The sequence below is a fragment of the Microtus ochrogaster genome, chromosome 19, assembly GCF_000317375.1.
Source record: "Microtus ochrogaster isolate Prairie Vole_2 chromosome 19, MicOch1.0, whole genome shotgun sequence".
NCBI lineage: Eukaryota > Metazoa > Chordata > Mammalia > Rodentia > Cricetidae > Microtus > Microtus ochrogaster.
In genome coordinates, this window is record NC_022021.1 from 1,478,289 (window position 1) to 1,501,882 (window position 23,594).

The 23,594-nt window shown below is 38.5% G+C and overlaps 1 protein-coding gene across 5 annotated transcripts in view; it reads left to right on the forward strand.

Annotated features, from left to right (window-relative positions):
* Positions 1 to 23,594, forward strand: part of Tnpo1 (transportin 1) — an 83,030-nt gene that overhangs the window by 50,956 nt on the left and 8,480 nt on the right. For 4 of the 5 annotated variants that reach the window (XM_005356431.3, XM_026783690.1, XM_026783689.1 and 1 more), the window contains exons 7-23: positions 2,188 to 2,269; positions 3,861 to 3,983; positions 5,700 to 5,818; positions 6,283 to 6,343; positions 6,885 to 7,053; positions 8,595 to 8,747; positions 9,865 to 10,090; positions 11,439 to 11,610; positions 12,975 to 13,061; positions 14,436 to 14,543; positions 14,651 to 14,809; positions 14,888 to 14,975; positions 17,309 to 17,407; positions 17,597 to 17,692; positions 20,399 to 20,474; positions 21,332 to 21,431; positions 23,055 to 23,129. In XM_005356431.3, coding sequence (XP_005356488.1) covers positions 2,188 to 2,269; positions 3,861 to 3,983; positions 5,700 to 5,818; positions 6,283 to 6,343; positions 6,885 to 7,053; positions 8,595 to 8,747; positions 9,865 to 10,090; positions 11,439 to 11,610; positions 12,975 to 13,061; positions 14,436 to 14,543; positions 14,651 to 14,809; positions 14,888 to 14,975; positions 17,309 to 17,407; positions 17,597 to 17,692; positions 20,399 to 20,474; positions 21,332 to 21,431; positions 23,055 to 23,129 — 1,993 coding nt within the window. Of the gene's footprint in view, positions 1 to 2,187; positions 2,270 to 3,860; positions 3,984 to 5,699; positions 5,819 to 6,282; positions 6,344 to 6,884; positions 7,054 to 8,594; positions 8,748 to 9,864; positions 10,091 to 11,438; positions 11,611 to 12,974; positions 13,062 to 14,435; positions 14,544 to 14,650; positions 14,810 to 14,887; positions 14,976 to 17,308; positions 17,408 to 17,596; positions 17,693 to 20,398; positions 20,475 to 21,331; positions 21,432 to 23,054; positions 23,130 to 23,594 lie in introns of those variants that run through there. The other variant, XM_013349661.2, reaches the window with a different exon arrangement.

The window sequence follows — 23,594 nt, forward strand, 5'->3', positions numbered from 1 at the left end:
CTCGAACTCACAGAGATCCGCCTGCCTCTGCCTCCCGAGTGCTGGGATTAAAGGCGTGCATCACCACCGCCCAGCTCATCACACTTTTTAAATGCTATTAATCAGGTAGATATAAAATAATGTTTTATTATCGTTTTGATTGTATATTTTTCTGTCATTAGACTATTAATGGTTCATGTTATTATAAGCATTGCCCTTTTTCTTGTCTTTCATTCTTTTTAAATTAGGGGTCTTCTTTTGATCTGTGGATCTGGAGGATCTGTCATCCTCCTCTTGTCATCTTTAAAATCACCTCATGTTGTTGTTCATTATGGTCTTTAGACTCCCAGGCTCAGACTGTGTATCTTAACCCGAGTTCCTGGGTGCAAATAACAAGGCTCTAGAGCAGTGGTTCTCAACCTTCTAATGCTATGACCCTCATGGTGTGCTGACCCCCAACCACAACATTATTTTGTGACTACTACTTCATAATTTTGCTACTGTTATGAATCGTAATGTAAATATCTGATATGCAACCCCTCTGGAGGGGTTAAACAACCCATTCAGAGGGTCCTGACCCACAGGTTGAGAACTGCTGCTTTCGTGATCATGATTCATTTGAGTAGCATGTTTTTATTATGATTTATTTTTTTGTTTTTATATCCTAACCACAAGTTCCCCACCACCTCTCCCCACAGTCCACTCCTCCGCCATTGAGAAGCATGATTTTCCCTAGCTGTTCTGTTGCGGTGAAGAGACAAGGGCAACTCTCTTAAAAGGAAACAAACAGTTCATTGGGGGCTTGTTTATAGTATCAGAGATTAGTCCTCATTATCCCAAGCTCCAAAAAGGCCACACCTCCTAATACTTGTAATCTTTTCAAACAGTTCCACTCCTTGGTGACTAAGTTCAGTTATGGGTCATTCTCATTCAGACCAGCACACCAGCACATCCATTAACTGCTCTGCTCCCTTCTGAGCTCAGCTCTGGGGTGCAAGTCCATCTTGAGTTTGAGGCCAGTTGTAGCTATGTAGTGAGACCCTGCCTCAAAATAAATATAGTTACCACGTTGGTTTTAGAATCTCCCGTGACCAGTGCGAATTCTATGTATATGTTGTTCCGTCTGGGTCCTTGCTTAATGACCATACGAGATTCTAGTCTGTTTGTGGAACAAAATTTTGAATTTTTAACAAATTGTAGTAATTTAGAATATAGCTTATAAAGACAGTTTTTATTACTCTTATAGAAAGTAATCACTGCACAACAAAGAAAGAGTTAGACACTGGAGGCTCATAGGAATATAGATTTTTACTTTTGAAAGTTATTTTTGGTGAATCTCATTTCAGAAGAAAGTTGTAATGGCTACTGATAAGAGCAGAGTGAAGGCGGCAGGCTAGCTGCTGATCCTGCGAATGTGGTGACTGACGTGAAAACTTAGTAGTTCTGAAGTGCGCGTGTCTGAAGCCCCTCCCATTGAGGTGGGGGATGGGTGCATCTCTTTCCATTACTATGTTCCAAGCACAGTGGTAGGTGTTGCCTTGTAGAGTGTTTTCGAGGAGTCGGCCTCCTCCGTGCTGGGAACCATTCCAGTGATAAGTACCCCTGTGAGCACTGAGGAGCCACCTCTAAAATTTCTAAATTGTAAACCTCCAAAAGAGCTGTAGAGTTGCCCTCTTAGTACAGTCTGTCAAGCAGGCAATTAGGGAACGTACCCCAAAAGTGTAAACTACTGCAAGAGCTCGTTTTTAAGAGACAGTGTGGGTAAAGAAAGACTGAACATGATTTGACCTAAACTGTGTAGGCATTTTAAACTGGAAATTGGAATTAAAATGTGTTTCACTTTGCTTAAATTTGCTCTGTGCTTACTGAATACTCAGATATCTCTAAAGCAATCACTTTTTTCCCCTTTAACTTCAAAGTATTGTGTTCTATGGGAAAGAAACTGTACTATTTTTAAAAAGGTATTATTTGGATAAGTGCCATCTATGTAATGTCAAGCAAGTCTTATTAAGAAATTAGTTAAGGGGAGAGAGGAAGAAAGGAGAGGAGCGGAGAAAAATGTACAGCTCAATAAAAGAAAAGAAATTTGAGTACATGGCTGTGTGGCAGGACTATCTCACTGGTGTTGCCCTACTGGTACACATAAAGGCTCATATACCATAGTATTCTAGAGATGCACATTAAAGTTCTTATGAACTTGGTTTCTAGGTCTCACGCTGTTGCATGTGTCAATCAGTTCATCATCAGTCGGACTCAAGCACTTATGCTACACATTGATTCTTTCATTGAGGTAAGATTCACCACTGCCCATGTAGGACTGCCCTGGGGCTGTGGGTTCATTATATACCTAGTAATTTACAGTGCAAAAATAGCTATTATTGCTGGCGGTATTAAAATTGGATACAATCTGATGAATTTTTCCTAACTGGAAATAAAGGCAGTCTGTATGTGATAGAGCATTGGAGTGGTGGTGCAGACACTACTCACGGAGGAAGTATGTGTAGTTAGTTCTTCTTACTAGCTTCACTACTTAAAGAATTCTTCCTCAATAGACCATTCAAATTGTATGTGCAAATTGATTTCCCAGCTTGTGAGTAGTATTTGAAGCAAGTAAACACAAAACAGTAAGATTGATGAAGTTAAGAATCCAAAAGGCACTTAGTAAAAGAACAGCTATGTAATTGTTGACCTTGCTGCCCGCCCTCCGTGCATTACACTGTGTGACCCTGAGTTTCCTCAGTGTATAGGCCAGATCTTTAGGTTACAGGCCAACCAGGGGCCACTAGCTACTGTTCTCATCTTAAGGTTGGCTTACTCTTAGAGTAAAAACTTGTTGACTAGGATTCTATGTAAGCCAGTTTCAAATCCCTTCTCTAAATGGCATGTTTTTAAACCCCTACTGAAGTTCACTTATTTATCTGTGAAAATGAGTAATAGCATATGTTGTGACAATTGGATATGTCACTATAGCCTTGTGGTCTATTCATCCCCCCCCATACACTCACACACTCTTAACCTTGTAGAATTTGTGAGAAACATAGCATTGATTACCTTGATTACTGTCCACTTCACTAGTTTAGGGTTAAGTTGTTAACCTGCTTCTGCTGCTGCTCCATGAGAGCATACCTTTGGCCTCCTCATGTATTTATCTCCATCACTCACATGAATGTAAGCTACATACAAAAACCATAACTGTGTGACATTTTAGGCCTGGAGAGATGACTCAGTGGTTAAGAGCATGTACCATATTCATCTAGAGGACCTGAGTTCAATTCCCAGTGCCCACATCAGATGACTCAACCATCTGTAACTCCTGCTCCAAGGGATAACACCTTCTTGACCTCTATGGGCACCTGTATTTGCATGCACCCCTACCCCCCACCTAATTAAAGATGTGGGTTTCTCCCCCCTGACAAGGTTAATTAAACACACAAACATAATTAAAAGAAATAATTATATAATTGCATTTTAGTCTGGCATTATGGTGCTTTAATCCCAGCACTTAGGAGGCAAAGGCAAGTGAATCTCTGTGAGTTCCAGGACAGCCTCCTCTACATAGAGAGTTCCAGAACAGTCAGCAATATATATACAGAGAGACTTTGTCTCAGAAAATCAAAAAGAAAGACTTTTATCTTTATATCTCAGTCATGGTCTTTGGTAGTTGTCACTTAACAGTTGGTTGTTTGTTTTATCAATTGTCCGTGAGGCAGTTCTGGGGTTGGGGGAATGTTTGTTTGTTGGATTGGATATTTGAAGCAGAATCTTAGGTGTCCCGTTCTGCCTTGAACTTTAGGGTCTTCTTGTCTTCAACTGTCAGGTGTTATTCAGTCTTTTTGTAGGTCTGTTAAAGTATGGGTAAAATTGTCTTTTTTCTACAACAGAACCTCTTTGCACTGGCTGGTGATGAGGAAGCAGAGGTGCGGAAAAATGTGTGCCGGGCACTGGTGATGCTGCTGGAAGTCCGGATGGATCGCCTGCTTCCTCATATGCATAACATAGTCGAGGTAACCCGAGCCGGGCAGACCCCAGACAAGTGTCGGCACAAAATGTAATAATTGTAATAATGGATAGAGTTTTCTGAATTATATAATGCCTTTGAGAGGAGGGGCAAAAAATAGATATGATGGTTGTTTTTAAATCCTCTTGGTGATTTGTCTCTTGTGAGATTTGAGATGTTTATGGGAGAAGTTTTTTAAACAGAGATAGGTTTTAATTGTAACTGCTAGGAAATTCTCATGGTATAGATCAACTTATGGGTGTTTGGGGGATATTAGGTGACATCAATCTTAAATTGATGGAACTAGAATTAAAAATTGAGTTTGTTTTCACATTATCAACAAGATTTGTCTGATTCAAGCTGTCTTCAGTAGAGGTAGGGTCACATTTTCTCATACGATTTCATATTGCTGAATGTCATCATACTTATTTATTACATGGCTCTCCGGGTGCTTTAAGCAGTATACTGTCCAGAGCCTCACGTCTGCTTCCAGTTTTATCTTGGGAGGTGAGAGTTACAATGTGTTAGACTCTGGAGAGATGGTTCAGTGGTTAACAGTGCTTGTTGCTCTTGAAGAGGTTGAAAGCTTACAGCTGCTTGTAGTTCTGGCTCAAGAAGATCCACTCCTTCTGGCTTCAGTGGACAGTTCGTACACAAGGTGCACACTTACAGACAGGCAGGCACACACAGAGCATATAAACATGATGCCATTAAGTAACTTTTGTTTGTTGTTTTTGAAATGTGTTAGAAAATGCTGACTCAGCAGTGTGTGTGTGTGTGTGTGTGTGTGTGTGTGTGTGTGTGTGTGTGTGTGTAGCATCTTCTGTTGTCAGAAGTATAGAAATGGTGGCTTGAGTCTCTTTTGTCTATGAAGTCACCTAAGATTAGTTTTGAAAGGTTAGAAGAAGCTAATCAGAACATTTAAAATTGTATCATTTGGTGTAGGTCACAGCAGGGGAGCCTGACATAGTGTTACATAGCATTTTCTTCAGCAGTACTCAAAGCCTAGTATTTGATGTGTAGTGGAGTAGTGACAGTTGCCATATTTTTTTCGTAACAGTCTGTTTCAGTTCAGAAGCGAGAGTGTACTAGAAATTTGTCAACTGACTTTGATTCCAGTCCTAGGTATACTGGGAAATGCCCTGAGTGAATTCAGTTCGATGTGTTCAGAGTACGCGATTGTAGTTACGGGTGTTCGAGGTGTGGTGTGTGCACCCCTTATCCCTCACTTAGGAGGCAGAAGGGGAACCCTAAGTGTGAGGCCGTATGGGCTCCAGAGTGAGCTCCAGGACAGCCGGGGATCCATGCTGGTCCACCCTGTCTTCTGAAGACAAAAACAGAAAGGGGAAAGAAATCTAACTTTTTTTTCCCAAAATTAAAAAAGATTGACATATATCACTTTGAATATGGAGAAAAGTCTGTCTACTAGAGACAACTTGTTATTTTTAAATTCTTCATTTTAAGGAAGATACAGAGTTCTTTTTTTTCCCCTCTGATTAACATTGACATGTCAGAAAGGTCAGCAGCTTCCCTGTATACAGGATCAGTAGTGCACACAAATGAGAACTTCATTCTTAAGTTTAGTCTTGTTTTAAAGGCACATAGGGAGCCCTAAAAGAGAGACGTACAGGTTGGAAACCAGGATTTGCAGAATGTAGGATCAGGACGAAATTCCTATTTGCTGTCCAGAATAAAATGACGAGTAGTGTGATTCCCTTCACAGTACATGCTGCAAAGGACACAAGACCAAGATGAGAACGTGGCTTTGGAGGCCTGTGAATTCTGGCTGACTTTGGCTGAACAGCCAATATGCAAAGATGTGCTTGTGAGGCATCTGCCTAAGTAAGTGTCCCGCTTCCAAGTGCCCCTAGTCCTCGGGACACTCAAAATGCATTCTCTCACCGTGGAGATGTCGGACTTCATTATTGATATGAGTAGATTTTCACGATTACCTTTTTTTAAACTACATGAAAATAGTTTATTCATGTGTTGGGGGGTTGGATTCAGAGGTACCAAAACAGGCACTTGGAGATCAGAGGACAAACCCTACCTTTACAGATAAAGCATAATTATAGTGCTTAGTTACTATTGGTCTTCTATTTTGGAACTTTTGACCATGAATGTTTGACCAATATTTCTTAAACCTGCCCTGTTCATATTCCTTGAATTAATTGGAGCAGCAATGTATCACAGGATATGCTCACAGACTATGTTGCCACTGTTATCATTGGTTTAGTGTGCATGAGGTTGTTAAGACAACTTACTACTCTGAATCTTTAGGTCTTTGTTTCATTAATTCTCTCTAGGTTGATTCCTGTGCTAGTGAATGGCATGAAGTATTCAGATATAGATATTATTCTGCTTAAGGTAAGTAAACCATCATTTGATTAGGGAACATAATATCTATATTAATGATAAAGTTTTGAATTTGATCATTAGGGCATTTATTTAAGATAGACCCTGTGTAAGGGCTTTCTATACCTATACTAGGCTACAGATGTTCAAAGTGGAACAAACTAAATTTGTTTGTTACCTTAATTGATAGTGACATTGGTGCTCTCCTTAATTTGCCTTTGATCAAAGCTATTTGAGGTTTATTTTTAGTTTGTAATTTATTTGTTAAGACCGTCTTACTCTCTCTGGGTTTATTTTAAATACACTGATCTGAATTTAATTTGGGTTACTCTTATTGCACCAACTAATAGTAGAAAGGGCCTATAACCTAGCAGGTGTCATATACCCATTGTCCCTTTCACGGGGACCTGTTTACTGCAGAGGGAAGTAGTTTTCTCTCAGGAAATACACTCCAGAATCCTGTGCATCCATATGATGCTCTGGTCCCTTTACTTATGTAGGCATTAATAGCTTAAAATGGAGTAGCCACTGAAGGCTTCTGTTTAAATAACAGGGCGATGTGGAAGAAGATGAAACAATCCCTGATAGTGAGCAGGATATAAGGCCACGGTTCCATCGCTCAAGGACAGTAGCTCAGCAGCATGAGGAGGATGGGATTGAAGAGGAAGATGACGACGACGATGAAATTGATGATGATGATACAATTTCTGACTGGAATCTGAGTAAGTGGGATAGGTAAAGCACGGTTGCTTTCTTGGACAACCTCTATTGTTGGTGTCTAACCCAGTTCTTAGGAAGCTGTGAGCAGACTCACAAGTTTGATTATGTCAGCCTGAACTATGTAGTAAGACCTTTGTCAAGAAAATAAATAATAATACAGTGAGTTTTATTTGTACTGTCCAGCCATCACCATGATCATTAATGTGAGCTATTTCTATTACCTCCATCCGCATAGCCATCAGTCTATGTCAGTCTAAGGATTTGCTGCTTGTAAACAGCCCTTCCCAACCAGCTTTTACTTGGCATCCATGTTGTAGCATGTATCCATAGTTTTTCCCTTTCGTCAGTTGGTGAACTTTGTGTGGATGTGTTTTCAGGTCTGTGGGCAGATGTATCCAGCATAAGCTTGCTTGCTTGCTTGTCATGGCCATGGTTTAATCTATGACTGGAAGAGGGATGTGAAGTGTCCCTACAAAGGGAAAATCCAAGACTTTAATCCAATGCAAGCAAGCAAGCTGCTACTCTTCAATTAAGAGTGTGGACCAGAGGGCTGGAGAGATGGCTCAGCAGATAAGAAAGTTTACTGCTCTTGCAGAGGACTGGGGTTCAAGTCCCAGTACTCAACATGGTAGCTCACAACCTACCATAACTGCAGCGTTAGGGAATCTGCTGCCCTCTTCTTGCCTCCTCAGGCATCAGTCACTTGATGTAAAGACAGAACAAGGGAGAACACCCAAACCAAGCAACAACAAAAACTTAAAACAGAATGTGGGTCAGGAAAAAAAAAACTATAGCCGGGCGGTGGTGGCGCACACCTTTAATCCCAAGACTCGGGAGGCAGAGGCAGGCGGATCTCTGGGAGCTCGAGGCCAGCCTGGTCTACAAGAGCTAGTTCCAGGACAGGCTCTAAAGCTACAGAGAAACCCTGTCTTGAATATATGTATATATACACACATACTTGATTTTAAATGATCTACTATTAGAAATGTTATGTAGAATACTGGAGAGGTAGCTCAGAGGTTAACAACTCTGGTTGCTTTTTCAGAGATCTGAGTTCAATTCCCAGCAAACACGTGGTGGCTCGCAACATCTGTAATGAGATCTGATTCCCTTTTCTGGCCTGCAGGCATACATGCTGACAGAATGCTGTATACATAATAAGTAAATAAATCTTTTAGAAAGAAAGAAATACTAAGTAGAACTAAGCTGGTGTTTTGTTGCTTGTTTTGTTTTTGAGATGGGGTCTCGTAGCCCTCACTGACCTGGAACTCAGTATCTGACAGATTGGCCTACCACTACCGGCCTGAGTAGAATTCAGTTTTAAGTGTGACTTTTTTTCTTTATCTTTTTAGTCTGCTTGTTTGCTTTAAAGAGAGCACATTCTACCACAGAATTTTAATAACCATGCATGGCATTCTGGGAGCACATTAGATTGAATAGAGCATTAGATTTTCCCACAAAGGTAGAAGAATCTATAATCAAGTACAGAAGAAAGTATCTTAATAAATTTGCTAATTCTGTCAACACAAATGTATTTCCTTAGGAAAATGTTCTGCTGCTGCTCTAGATGTTCTCGCAAATGTTTATCGTGATGAACTCTTGCCACACATTTTGCCACTTTTGAAAGAGTTGCTTTTCCATCATGAATGGGTTGTTAAAGAATCAGGCATCTTGGTTTTAGGAGCAATTGCTGAAGGTAAGTCCAATTGCAAAGAAAGTTCTTAATAGATATTAATAAGGCTAGGTTACTTTTAAGCAGTCGTTAACTTAGTAAGCAGAGACTTCACTCTGAACTCATATACTACATGGCTCTGCTTACAAGGCCAGTGTGTGGTAGACGGGACTGTGATCTCTACTGACCTTAAAAGAGATGACTGAATTCAGAAACCACCTTGCTTTATTAAGTTCCTGTTAGGTACCACTAAGAAGAAATCTGATGTCTGAGGGCTGTTGCTAGGGAAATGGCTTTATTCCCCAGGTAAATCTAGGAAGTTTGGTAAGGCAAGAGTGTCACCATTCTCTATAAGAAGATTGGTTTTTTTGTTCTAAAAAAACCATATTGAGTTAGGTAACCCAGACACAGAAAGACAAGTATAATATGTACTCATTCATAAATGGCTTTTAGACATAAAGCAAAGAAAAACCAGCCTACAATTCACAATCCCAGAGAACCTAGACAACAATAAGGACCCAAAGAGAGACATACATGGATCTAATCTATATGGAAAGTAAAAAAAACAAGATCTCCTGAGTAAATTGGGAACATGAGGACATTGAAGGGGAGGGGAGAGGCAGGGAGGGGAGTGGAGAAAATAGTTAATAATAACAATTTTAAAAAGACAAAGTACAGGGCTGGAGAGATGGCTCAGCGGTTAAGAGCATTGCCTGCTCTTCCAAAGGTCCTGAGTTCAATTCCCAGCAACCACATTGGTGGCTCACAACCATCTGTAATGAGATCTGGTGCCCTCTTCTGGCCTTCAGGCAGAATATTGTATACATAATAAATAAAAAAAGACAAAGTACAAATACATATATTCAGGTAAGTCATCCTTGCATTTAAAATAATTAAATTAACAACAACAACAACAAAAAAAGAAAACCAGAATTTTCATGACAAAAATTTAAATGTAATTTTAGCCTCCTATAAGACATCTAGGAACAACTAACTCTGATTTATTATTCTAAATAATTTGGTATCAACTCTTCTGTTTGTAGCACTGGAAATGTACTAAATTTTTCTTTGTGAATGCTTATGTTCTTTCTCTATACAGTTGAGTTTAGCACTGCTTTGAAGGATTGCTGTTCTTTCCTAGGTTGCATGCAAGGCATGATTCCATACTTGCCTGAGCTCATTCCTCACCTTATTCAGTGCCTCTCTGACAAAAAGGCTCTTGTGCGGTCCATTACCTGCTGGACTCTTAGCCGCTATGCACACTGGGTAGTCAGCCAGCCACCAGATACATACCTGAAGCCATTAATGACAGAATTGCTGAAGCGTATCCTGGATAGCAACAAGAGAGTGCAAGAAGCCGCTTGCAGGTGGGACAGTGTGATTGTGAAAGGAAGAGCCTGGTTTTGAACCAGTAGTAGAATGTTGACGTTAAACCATTAAACATACAGCAATGCAGTTATGATGGGAAATTAGTTTTCCTTGGTTCGGTTTTAATAGGACTGATTTGTAGCTCTGGAATATTTGCACAATGGCATATTTTACAATTTTTTTTTTTAGACTACAAAATTTTTACTAATGGTTTTGTTAAAGTGTGACTTTTAGCTAAGCATAAGCCTTTGCTTTCTTCCTCATTCTGTCAGCTAAAGTGTTTGTGGAATCTCAAAGGAATAACAAAATTCTAGATCTTTAGTCTACAGATCTACTGCCAAAACTTGGCAGAATGTCCTATAGACTTCTGGTATGTCCACAGTGACGTCATATGCTTCGTGAGTCTTCCATAGCTGGTCTGTTGGATTTAGGGCACTCTTTTCTCACATCAAAACTATTTGCTTTCATCTCTACTAGTTTCTGTTTCCTGGAGCAAGGGTACCTGCCATTAAATTTATAACTCCAAGTAGTTTTTACCATTAACCCTTTTGTGGGTTTAGGGATCAAACCTCAGATACTCAAATATGCCAGGCAAGTCATTTACCTGCCATTTCAGCTGTCATTAAGTGTTCTTGTATGGGTGATCTTTCATTACCCTAAGACTTGCCTACTAAGCTCGACTGGGTTACCAAGTACCTTCCTAGATCTGGAATTACAAGAAGTCACTAATATGCCTGGTTTTATTTGTTTTAAATCTAGATTATGGAACTTACACTCCAGATTGCTGCATTCCCAGCACTCTGACGATATGAATAGTAAGCACCAAATAAACTTGTTGGTTAGATAAATACAGGACCAGAAGTCTTAATGGTTTTAGATCTCACCACTGTAGCATATTAAGAAAAGAGGAGCCAGGCAGATCTCTGAATTCGAGGCCAACCTGATCTACAGAGTGAAATCCAGAACAGCCAGGGCTACACAGAGAGACCCTGTCTCAAAAAAAAATTCTTTTTAAAGGAAGAGGGCGAGCTGGGTAGATTGCTTAACACTTAAGGTTCATTCTCAGCAGCGCATGACAGTTCACCACCACCTGCAACTTCATTTTAGGGAATTAGATGTTTATAACTATCTTCAAGGACTCGTGTGTGTACGTGGTGTACATACAGACGCAGGCGTGTACACATAAAATATTTCTGTGAGAAAAAAAATCATTAAAAACCAAAGTAAGCCTGTAGAATGAGGCAAGAAAAGTAAGCCTGTAGAATGAGGCAAGGCTGTGCTCGTGGTGTGATGTATAATCTGTGACAGGAGACTTCATCTCCTATGTGTTTCTCATTTCCATTGTAGTGCCTTCGCTACATTAGAAGAGGAGGCTTGTACAGAGCTTGTCCCATACCTTGCTTATATACTCGATACCCTCGTCTTCGCCTTCAGTAAATACCAGCATAAGAACCTGCTCATTCTGTACGATGCCATTGGGACGCTAGCAGATTCAGTGGGACATCATTTAAACAAGCCAGTAAGGATCTGAGGATGACTGCTGTGGGGACAGTACAATAAGCTGCATAAATACATAGTGTGTGTTTCAAAATGAAAAGCCTGAGAAGTATGAACAGTTAGGTTTTGCTACTGTGGGAATAGGGAATATAATTCTTAAGAAAGAGGTAACAGTTAAAATAAGCTTATGGTTAGTGTAGTAATAACATCTCGTGAATACACTTTAGAGTGGAGGAAAGGGATAAAAGAGTTTGTACTCTACATTTACTTGCTTCCATTTAAGCACCCTTTAACATTGGCTTCAAAGCTGCTGCATCTCAACATTGTACCTGACATCAGGGGTCTACTATATAATATAAAAGTTAGAGTGGGAATGGCAGGTGGACAATGCTGACGAGCACTAAAAGTGTCTTGTCTGTCATGGTGTAGCATACGAGGTGAGCTTTGAAGATAATGTTTTAAAATTTTTAATATAGCTCAGTGTCCCTGCTGGAAATGATTTGATGAGATACATGGTCACTGTAGGAAGAGCTTTAGCTCACCCTTGTTTTAAATTACTCTCAGCCCTAGAGCCAGACAGTCTGTAGGTCTACTTTGGTGTTGGGTGGTTTGCTTAGTTGAGGGATAGGTTTTGTTTTACATCCTGTACCTCTTGTGTAACTATCATGAGCTCACTATAGAGCAACAGCCATTATGGTATAGCCACAGCCAGACCTTCCCACCCCAAATAGTCTTATTACTTGGGAGGAAAACCTGGGATTTAACAAGCTGTGGATTATGCTGGGTTTGGTGACAGACGCTTGTAGTCCCAGCATTTGGGAGGCACAGGTAAATGGATCTCTGACTTTGAGGCCATCTTTGACCACACAGTGAATTCCAGGCAGGCCAGCCAGTACATGGTGAGACTGACTTAAAATAGAAAGCAGTGGTGGCTGGGGAGATGGTTTAGCACTTAGAGCACTGGCTGCTCTTCCAGAGGTCCTGAGTTCAATTCCCAACATGTACATGGTGGCTCACAGCCATCTGTAATAGGATCTGATGCCCTCTGCTGGCCAGCAGAGCACTCACTCATACATAAAATATTAATAAGTAAGTAAATAAATAAGAGAAAGAAACCCAAGTAGCAGATTTTAATGGAATGAGATACTTATATACATTTTGTTTTAGAAAATATGAAAGATTATTTTAAATCAGGGTCATATGAATTAAAAAGTGGAGATAGGCTAGAAAAATATTTAAGGAAACTGTAAAGACTGGGTCTTAAAAATAGGTTTGTAAAAGTTTAGCACAATTGCTCCAAATGAACTTTTAGTTTTTATAAACTCGAAATGAACTAGCATGTTCCCGGATGGTAGTGAAGCTCTGTGTTTGTTGTTCTGTAAACAGGAATATATTCAGATGCTAATGCCACCTCTGATCCAGAAATGGAACATGTTAAAGGATGAAGACAAAGATCTCTTCCCGTTGCTTGAGGTATGCTGAGCTGGTGATGTGTGAATTCCTGCAGTGTAAACCCACCACAAATGTGTTCTAAACCAAAATGTGTGTGCTTGATAGAATGTCAATAAATTGTTTCTCAAAACAATTTCTGTTGAAATGCTGAATAATATTTATAGAACTTGTTTTTTGCAGCATTTTGAAGTTTGTTCTTTGACAGTTTCATACATGTGTGGACTGTATGGTCATGTTTTACCCACATTCCCTCTCCCTCTCCTAAAACTGCACCACTGTGTGTCCCTTCCACTTATGGTCGGTATTGTGTACACCAAGCTGGCCTTAGAGCTCTCCCTGCTCTGTCTCTCAGGTGCTGGGATTAAAGGAGTACATCACCATACCTGTTTTTGTTTGTTTGTTTGTTTTGTTTTGTTTTTAAATAACTTACTGAGTCCAATTAATGTCTGTATATATGCCCATGAGTATGGGGCCATCTACTAGAGCAACCTACAAGCAGCCACAACTCTAAAGAAAAATTGATATTCTGTAGTTGGTAACTATTGTAGTTACCAACCAGTAGCTGTTCAACTAGGGACGGCCTTCGTAGCTCCTCCCCCATCTGTTCTAGAATATTAACTAGCCTTGACCTTATGACACAGAGTTCATTGTGGCCTTGTCATAGCCAGAAGACAGCGTCTCACAGCACTTCTCTGCATCTTCCAGCTCTTAGATTTTTCTTAAACCCTTTTCCATGATGTTTTCCCTGAGCTTGGGGAAGGGAGTATGTCGATGTTTCATTTAGGGATGAGCATTCAAAAGTCAGTTATTCTCAACTCTGGACTGCTTCACAATGCAGAAAGAAGCTTCTCTGACCAAGGTTAAACTTACGGTTAATCTATGACTATAAGTATAAATATTTGGAAAAACATTTGACAACATATCCACTTAGCAAAAACAATCATAGTTTAACTGACCACCTCAACCATGAACTTTGACTAGGTTTACAGTACCAAGTATGAGTTCTCTACCGTGGACTAGGCCTTTGGTTAAATTACAGACTGGTGGGCTGCTCTGTAATAGTCCTGCCACTCCTGTACCATAGGCACGGCAGTCTACTTGGTAGACTCTCTTCCTCACTCCGAAATGTGTTCTCATGCTCGGGTGTCTGTCATGTTTGTGTATCTTACACATACCCTATCGACCCTCTATAAATCACACTCAGGTTGCTTGTTATTTCTGATATAATGGAAGTTTAATTTTCTTCTGATTGGCTGACAACGAACAAAGTTAGAAAAGGTATGATAGCATCATAGAATGGATACATAAACACCTCAGACTTTTTTGCCTAATTTAAAGCATTTATAGTCTTTTCTATAATCTGAAAACTTAATGTGTGTACTTGATTCTTTCTAGTGCCTCTCATCCGTTGCCACAGCCTTGCAGTCTGGCTTTCTTCCCTATTGTGAACCTGTGTATCAGCGTTGTGTAAACCTAGTGCAGAAGACTTTAGCACAAGCCATGGTATATATATATATATATTTTTTCCTTTCTTTCTGAGTATCAATTTTAGAGATAGGTATACACACTTTTTCATTGTGCAACAGCAAAGACAGTGTGTTTAATTTCAGCTAAACAATGCTCAACCAGAACAATATGAAGCTCCAGATAAAGATTTTATGATTGTGGCTCTTGACTTACTCAGTGGCCTGGCTGAAGGGCTGGGAGGCAACATCGAGCAACTGGTAGCCCGAAGTAACATCCTAACACTAATGTATCAGTGCATGCAGGTAAGATGTGTAAGAGTGAACGATTTGGAACCTGCTTCTTTGTGTTATAAGAAGTTAATTTCTCCTTATTTCTTGTAGGATAAAATGCCCGAAGTTCGGCAGAGTTCTTTCGCCTTATTAGGTGATCTGACTAAAGCTTGTTTTCAGCATGTTAAGCCCTGTATAGGTATGAATGTTTTCTTTTTTGGGTGTGGACTAGCATATCTGTCTTAATTGTATTTAAAAACAAATTTCACAGAACAGAATGTAACAATCTCATTTGATAGGAATATACTTTCCCCTGTTTTCCTTTTTTTTTTCTCTCTTTTTGTCTCATTTGTAGCTTTTACTGGCCTAGAACTTACAGAGATACACCTGCTCTGCCTCCCAGTGCTGGGATTAAAAGTTGTGTACCACCACACTCAGTAGAAATATGCTTTTTGAATCAGCTATTTATGGATTTTAAGTAATTTCAGCTATCGTATGTTAAGTCATTGTGGTTTTGGTTTAATTCTCCCTATTATATATAAGTATATATTTTTATTTGTTTTGTTCTTTGAGACAGGGTTTTTCTGTGTAGCCCTGGCTATCCTGGAACTCACTCTGTAGACCAGGCTGCCCCCAAACTCAGAGATCTGCCTGCCTCTGTCTCCTGAGTATTAGGATTAAATGCATGCAGCTTGACTTCCCTTCTTCTAAATTATAAAACATTTATTATGTATACATTGTTTTACCTGCATGTGTCCCTGCAGACCAGAAGATGGCACCAGATCTCATAACAGGTGTTTGTGAGCTACCATGTTGTTGCTGGGAATTGAACTCAGAATCTCTGGAAGAACAGTCAGTGCTTTTAACCACTGATCCATCTCTCCAGGCCCTATAAAACATTTGTATGAGATGCTGTTCATACAAGTGTGACAAAGCTCTGTTGTCAGTGCATGTTAAACCATGTTTCCCATGCATTGCTGTCCATAGTCACAAAGACCATGGAATTTTTTTTTTTTGAGACAGGGTTTCTCTGTAGCTTTGAAGCCTGTCCTGGAACTAGCTCTTGTAGACCAGGCTGGCCTCGAATGTCTAGATCCACCTGCCTCTGCCCCCCCCCCCCCCCCGAGTGCTGGGATTAAAAGCGTGCGCCACCACCGCCCAGCTGACCATGGATATTTTTAAATTCAGTATTTCAGAACCTGTTGCATGGAGAGGGGTCCCTTTGTTTGTCCCGACTGCCTAGCTAGCTTACACCCAAAATAACCACACAGAAACTGTGTTCATTTAAACACTGCCTGGTCCATTTGCTCTAACTTCTTGTTGGCTAATACTCACATCTTAATTTAACTCATTTATATTAATCTGTATTGCCACATGACTGTGGCTTGCCGGCAAGATTCTACCAGCGTCCATATCAGGCAGGAGATCCATGGCATCTGCCACTCTGTCCTTCTTCCCAGCATTCTGTTCTGTCTACTCCGCCTACCTATGTTCTGTCCTATCAACTGGGCCAAGGCAGTTTCTTTATTCAACCAATGAAAGAAACACATAAACAGATCTACACCAAGAACCTATCTCTAAATCTCTTTTATGTAATTGTTCTTTATTGCTAAAGGGATCTGAGATTTTTGTCTTGAAGTTGCTGATGTTCTTAGTGTACCGACCACACTTGTGGTGGTGTCTAACACGCACTCCTCTGCATTAGCCATCAGCTAGGAGATAGGTCCAGAAGCCAAGCTTCATTTCAGTTCCGGGGTTTGGAGTGTAGGCTTGTGGGGTTTCTTGTTTTTATAGATGGTTTTATATGCTTTTTTAATTTAAAGATTATTTGTATTTATGTTCATGTGTCAATGCGTTAAACATTATGTGCATATACATCCAGGGAGGTCTGAAGGCACCTGGATCTTCTGTAGCTAGAGTTAGACCATTTGAGCCAACTAATGTGGCTGCTCAGAACCAAATCTGGATTCTTTGGAAGAGTAGCAAGTTCTTTAAACCACTAAGCTATCTCTTTGTTCCCAGTTTTGTATACTACTTCAGAAGGTAACTGGAGACTAGTTGTCCCTCTTTTTTTGTTAATGCTTCCAACTATGGTGGTTATTAAAGAGATAGTGGCTCTCACCCTGGAAGAGTTTTGCTGTCTGGGAGTGTTTATGGTATCTAAAGACACTGTTTAGCTTAAGTTAGTATGACTGGTATTCATGGGTATAGACATACACATTCAGGCAAAACACCCATACACATATACACTAAAATTAAATGTAGGGGAGCTGCTACCTGAAGTGTACTTAAGCCTTATATGAAAATTCAGTAGTCAGATATTATCTCTTGTAGTTTTTAAAAAATACTGAAACTCCTTTAAAGAAGTATTTTTGCATATTTTTTATCAGTTTTAGTGTTGCCACTATAAAGTTTCTTTCATGATAAAACTTATTTTTGCCTGGATTTCCTTTAAAAGTAAGAAGTCTGTTGTTGACAGGTTTACCACATAGCCTTATTTTATTATTTTGTTGTTATTTTTGTTTTTCCCAGCTGATTTCATGCCAATATTGGGAACAAATCTAAATCCAGAGTTTATTTCAGTCTGCAACAATGCCACCTGGGCGATTGGGGAAATATCGATTCAAATGGGTAAGGTTATTTACCTCTGAGCTATGCATCATCCATAGGTGCCTTGATTGTTGTCACCAGTGTTCTGTGAGAGATCAGAGGGAGGGAGGTGGACTAGCTTATGTCACAGTTATGAAGGAAGGAAAATGTTTTGTGATGATGTCTTAACATTTATTTCTTCTTATTCTCTCTCTCTGTGGTATGACCTAGGTATAGAGATGCAGCCTTATATTCCTATGGTGTTACACCAGCTTGTAGAAATCATTAACAGACCCAACACACCAAAGACGCTGTTAGAGAACACAGGTACCATATGAATGAAATGTTATGGTGAAGAGAAAATGATTTGCTTCTTAAGTTTAAATCAAGATGCATAGAGAAACCAAAGCAAAGCTAACTTTGAAAATCCAGTTACTTGTTATTATCATGAGTTTGAATTCTTTGTAACAGTGTCTTAGTTTAGCTATGTTCCATAGCTAGTTTATAGGGACATTGAACGAACATTTTTCTACATATTCTCAAGTTCACTACCCTCTAATATGTATTCTTGCTAAGATCATTGTTGAGTCATATGAATTTTTTACTGTAAATTCAGAAACTGGGAAAAGTAAAGACATTTACATATAGCCAAAAATAGATTATAATTCAGCAACTAATTGGCTCAAAATGTCATATATATTTTGTATTTTATCCTGAAACTTTTTTAAATCAGGGACTTAAGCAGTTCCTAGTGGGGTTTTTATTTTAGAGGCTGTTTCTCTTCTGCATTCATGTAAAGCATGTTGGTGTTAAAGAATACCTTCCATACAATAGCACACATAGGGTGATTACGTCTCTTTTCTTCCACGCTCTCAGACAGTTGCTAATGAATATTTCAGCTTCGTTTCTGTTCAGGCACATCTTTCTTTATATATTGAGGTAACAATTCTAGCAGTTTATTCATAGTCAATGGGAGTCCTAATCACTATAGTAAGAGAAAGATTAAAATAAGGTCTTCCGAATATGAAAGTTTTCCCAGGCATTTTAATTTGGTATTTTTGAATTGCATAGTTTTACCTTCATGTAATTGAAGTTTGTAATGTTTATTGGTATGGAAGGAAATCTTTTGATTATGGAGCAGTTATCTGGCTGATTGACTGTATGGGTACTGTTTAGTTTAAAGTACATTAGATTTTCTTGCTGAAAAGTTTAATAGTCTATGTATAGAATGATTTTGAAATATTGGCAGATTTTTTTTGTCTTCCTAGAATGCAGTACCTATACATGGCATTCAGAATGGAAACACTTGGTTATCATAAGAATGTCATTGAACCTAAAGACAAATTTTCTATTTATCTTTAAATGTGAATGCATAACTACAAATAAATGTTGAGTGTAATGTATTCTGAAGTTTCTTGTGGGATATCAGCTGGCGGATGTCTTCCTTTAAAAAAATTGGCTTTGTTTATCAGATTATACTCCTAGCATGGCAATACCTAAGTAATGATAATGCCATTCAGGTTGATGAACTGAGTCAGTATGAGAACCACACAGAATTCGTTAAGTTAATTTTGACACAAGTGGCTATGTAAATTACTGACTTCATTCCTTACCCAAAAGAATGGGTTTTAAGCTATTAAAATCACCATATGTTTTAGCAACTTACCATATTCTCAATATCCCCTGAGGCCAATTCCTTAGTGTGTTGTATTTGCTTTTTCCAACTAGTATATCCTACACTGAACTTTTTCAATGGACCATCATCTGCTTTCTCGCATGTTTCATTGGATTGTTCATACTTGCCTGTTTAATGAGAATGTTGCATAGTTTTGTGTCTTTTGAACATAGGTTTTCTTTCTCTTGCTTCATATGAATCTGCTGAATTTTAGTATTATCTGTGTAGTTTGCTTCAAGTAATCCTTAAACATTTTTCTTTACCCTCCCAACCCCACCCTTTTTTATGAAAGGTTAACCTGTAAGTTTTTGAGAGAACACCATTAAAGCACCTCATGGTTTGTTTTCTGTGTGTATATTTACCCGTTGTGTATGAATGTATTTATATGTATGTACCTTTGAACTGCAAGATGTAGTTCCGATTGCAGCTCTCTTAGCTCTTTGTACATTTATGGAATTCCTGAATTTTGATGGAGTGTTTGCCCGCTACAAGTTTTTTTTTAAAAAAAAACAACAAAATGATATACTATGCTATTATTTATTTTGTTTTAAGCCTTTTGTAGCAAAGATTGTTTTTTTCCTATAGTCCATATCACCTGTCATTACAGTGGACTATCTAAATTTCCTTCTCTAGAGCTTTATCTCATATGGCTAGTGCTGTTACCTGAGTTATTGGAGATTTGTCAGAATGGAGTTTGATACACCGGAACGGCTTTTCAGTCTGTGCATTCGGTGGACACCATGGTACTTAATATCCAACAATTGATATTGATACAATCAACAAAACCCCATCAATTTGAGAAAAGTTAACTTAAATGTTACCAAGATTTGGGTTAATATCCCTAGGTGATTTTTAAAGGTTTTAATTGCTTGTAAAAAGTGGAGAAATTTTGAATTAATGCAGCTCCAGAGATTGGTGTTTGAATGAACTTCATTTGAATGTAATCACATTTACTGCTAATTATTGGGGGAAGAATCCATGTTCTGCCATTCTGAGGGCTCTGAATGAAGATTCTCTAAGCCCACTCATGTTAATAGCTCATCTTTTTTACCAGTACTTGACACTTGGTGAGCAGGAAAAACACTTGATGGTTTTTGGTGTTCTCTCAATCTTTAGTTACTTTAATTCCTTTTGTTTTCCTTTTTCCAAGAGTATGCTATATATGTTGCTGCCCCTTCCATCAGGGGGTGGTAATAAACAGCACTGGTGAGATCTTATGTTTATTATCATACACAAATTCTGTTGGTTTCTGTTTCTGAGTTATTTGTTGTTTTTTCTTTATTTTTTCTCCTTCCCCCTCATTTGCTCATGTCTTGGTTGGCGTTTGGTGGTGTATAACCGTGATTGCGTTACCTTAGCAATAACAATTGGTCGTCTTGGTTACGTTTGTCCTCAAGAGGTGGCCCCCATGCTACAGCAGTTTATAAGACCCTGGTGTGTATTATTCAATCTTTTTTTTTAATTCATTTTTCTTCACTCTTTCTTTCTCTATCTCACTTTTAGATATATTTTCAGTTGGTTACAAAAATCACAATCCTTAATCATTGCCAACCATGTGACTAATCTTGTCCTATCAGGTTTGTGAGGTTTTTCAGTAGCATCGTCATGTATATTTATTCTATGTTGTGGCTAACGACTAATTGATGCATGGGATAAGATTGTCACATGCTTGCTGTGTTTAAAAGCTTGATTATACATAAAAGCATTTAAATATCCACCAGAAAAATTAAGATGCATGCAAATTTTTATAAATTTAGGTTCTTGCATTATGTTTCTTTTTTAGAATTAATTTGGAAACTTGGATTGCATTAAATACACGTTTAAATTTGCTACGTACAAAATCTTATTTGCTTGTTAATGTCAGAATTAAACATCTACACCATAAGTGTATAGTAATAGTATATATTGTGACAGTATAGCCTGTGTTCTGCTTCTTTCAATTGATAATCTTTTAACTCAAGTCATTTTTCAGTAGTGTTTAATGGAATACAAGTCATAAAAAAAAATTAAAAAATAATTTGGTAATATACTCTGTCTCAGGCTGATTAATAGTTTAAGAAAAACCAGTTGTCTATCTTTATAGATTCAGTCTATTAAGAAAATGTGAATTTCACTGTTAATACTATTGAGATAAGATGGGTCAGACATGAGAAATGAAAGTCAAGCTTCCTGAAAACATAGTATAATCATTATCTCTATTGTGGTGCCTATTCCATTAAATACTGTCTATTAGCATTATGTTGAACCTGCATTTTACTTTAAATACTAAACTCAGTTCTGTAATTCAATAGGTGTACCTCTCTGAGAAACATAAGAGACAATGAAGAGAAAGATTCAGCATTCCGTGGGATTTGTACCATGATCAGTGTGAATCCCAGTGGCGTAATCCAAGTAAGATGTTCACGAGGGTTTGTTCTCAGTATTCTGTGTACTACATAAGAGATTTATTTTTTTTTTAAATATTTATTTATTATGTGTACAATATTCTGTCTGCATGTATGTCTGCAGGCCAGAAGAGGGCACCAGACTTCATTACAGATGGTTGTGAGCCACCATGTGGTTGCTGGGAATTGAACTCAGGACCTTTGGAAGAGCAGGCAATGCTCTTAACCACTGAGCCATCTCTCCAGCCCCTACATAAGAGATTTTTAAAGGGAAAATATTTTAAGGCTTTAATTACATTTGTTTATTGTGTGTGGACAAACACATGCCATGGCACATGTGGGGGAGGGGAGTCAGAACAACCTGTAGAAGTCAGTTCTCTCCCTCCAACAGGTGGGTGCTAGAGACTGACCTCAGCTCTTCAGGGATGGCAGCACCCCTGCAGTATTTCTCAAGTCTTACTTCACTAAGTAAGATAGTGATAGCAGACTGTTGTCTTCCACTGGACCAGGCCTTTTCATGTATGTTTAGAGTTCATTTATTTACTTTGTACATGCCTCCTGTTTATGGATATCAGTTTAGAGTTTGAACTTTAAAATAGCAAATAAAATAGAGTATTAAGTTATTTTTTTCAAATTGTTTTAAAAACTTGTTATTTATTCATCCTATTTTATTTCCTAAGTTTGTTACCTTTAGATATTTTTAATATTATAGCTATCATTTTTAATATGTATGGATGTTTTACCTGCATTTTTGTCTGTACACCTTGTGTGTGCTTGGCACCCTTGGGGGCCAGAAGTCGGTGTCAGATCCCTTGGAACTGGAGTTAAATATGATTATGAGTGGCCATGTGGGTTCTCTGGAAGAACAACCAGTGTGCTCCCTTAACTGCTGAGCCATCTAATTGCAGCCCCTCTTGACATTTAATTATTTAGTGACAAGTTTTATATATGGGAGTTCAATAAAAATTTTCCAGCTGCCAGTTTTCTAGACATAACACAGAAAGAAAAAAAAACATTGAATTCTATACCACATGCTCAAAATACAAATACAAAACACATGTATGGAACCCTAAATTAAATACTCAGCATTCATTTGTTCCGTTGATTGGTTTTTGTTAGTTGGTCCTCTCTCCAGACCCTGGTTGGTTCTCACTGTGTATTGCCTGTGGGTGCTGAGATCTGAATTGAGGTCGTCTGCAGAAGCAACCAGTGCTCCTAACTGCTGGGCCATCTCTTTAGCCATGTATTTAAGATTTTGTTTACTATCTCAAGATGGTTGTTAAATTTAATCCCCTTCGTCTATTTCAAACTAGCATGTGGTATAAATTCAGGTTGATTCAGGTTGTTTACAATCTAGCTAGAACTGCCTTATTTTATTGTTGACTTTATCTGGTACTTTCAGACCATTTCTAATGCTAAATATTTTCTAGACTGGTTAGCTTTTGTTTTGTAAATTACAATTTGATATAAGTTACTAGGAGGTAATGAATTCTAATTCCTTAGTAGTCCTAGTTGACTTTAAATATTGGGGTTTTAGTTAAGTATCGCGACGAGCTCTTAAATTTGCAAATGTGTTTTACTGAATTCAGTAAAAAGGGTAGCAACATAAAATGCCTCTTGCTTGTTACAGGATTTTATATTTTTTTGTGATGCCGTTGCATCGTGGATTAACCCAAAAGATGATCTCAGAGACATGTTCTGTAAGGTAACTAATCAGCATTTATGACTGTTAATGCCTAGTTGAAACACTGGAGTTCCTCTTTATTTTAAATTCGGCTTCTTCAGAGCTGTATTGTGATCTCAGCTCTTAGCAGAGAACCTGGCTTGATCTTAAGATCTGGAACTGGCTCAGGACAGTATTCTCCCAGTTAATAACACTGACTCATGTTGTCTTGTTATTGCAATTATAGAAAATGGCTTGAAGTTCTCAAGATGAACTATCTTGAACAGAGTAAACCTTCACCGGTGCCCTTCACAGGGATTGAGCTTGTGTTGCTTTGTTAGTACTCCCTTCTGATTATCTGTGGTCTGTACTCGGCTGTAACAGAGTGAGAAATATAATATGCTTGAATCACTTGAAATGAGTGACTATATTTGCATTCAAAAGCCCAAAGCTTATATATTTATTTCTAAGTTGAATAACCCAACATTCTTTAAAAAGAAAGAAAGA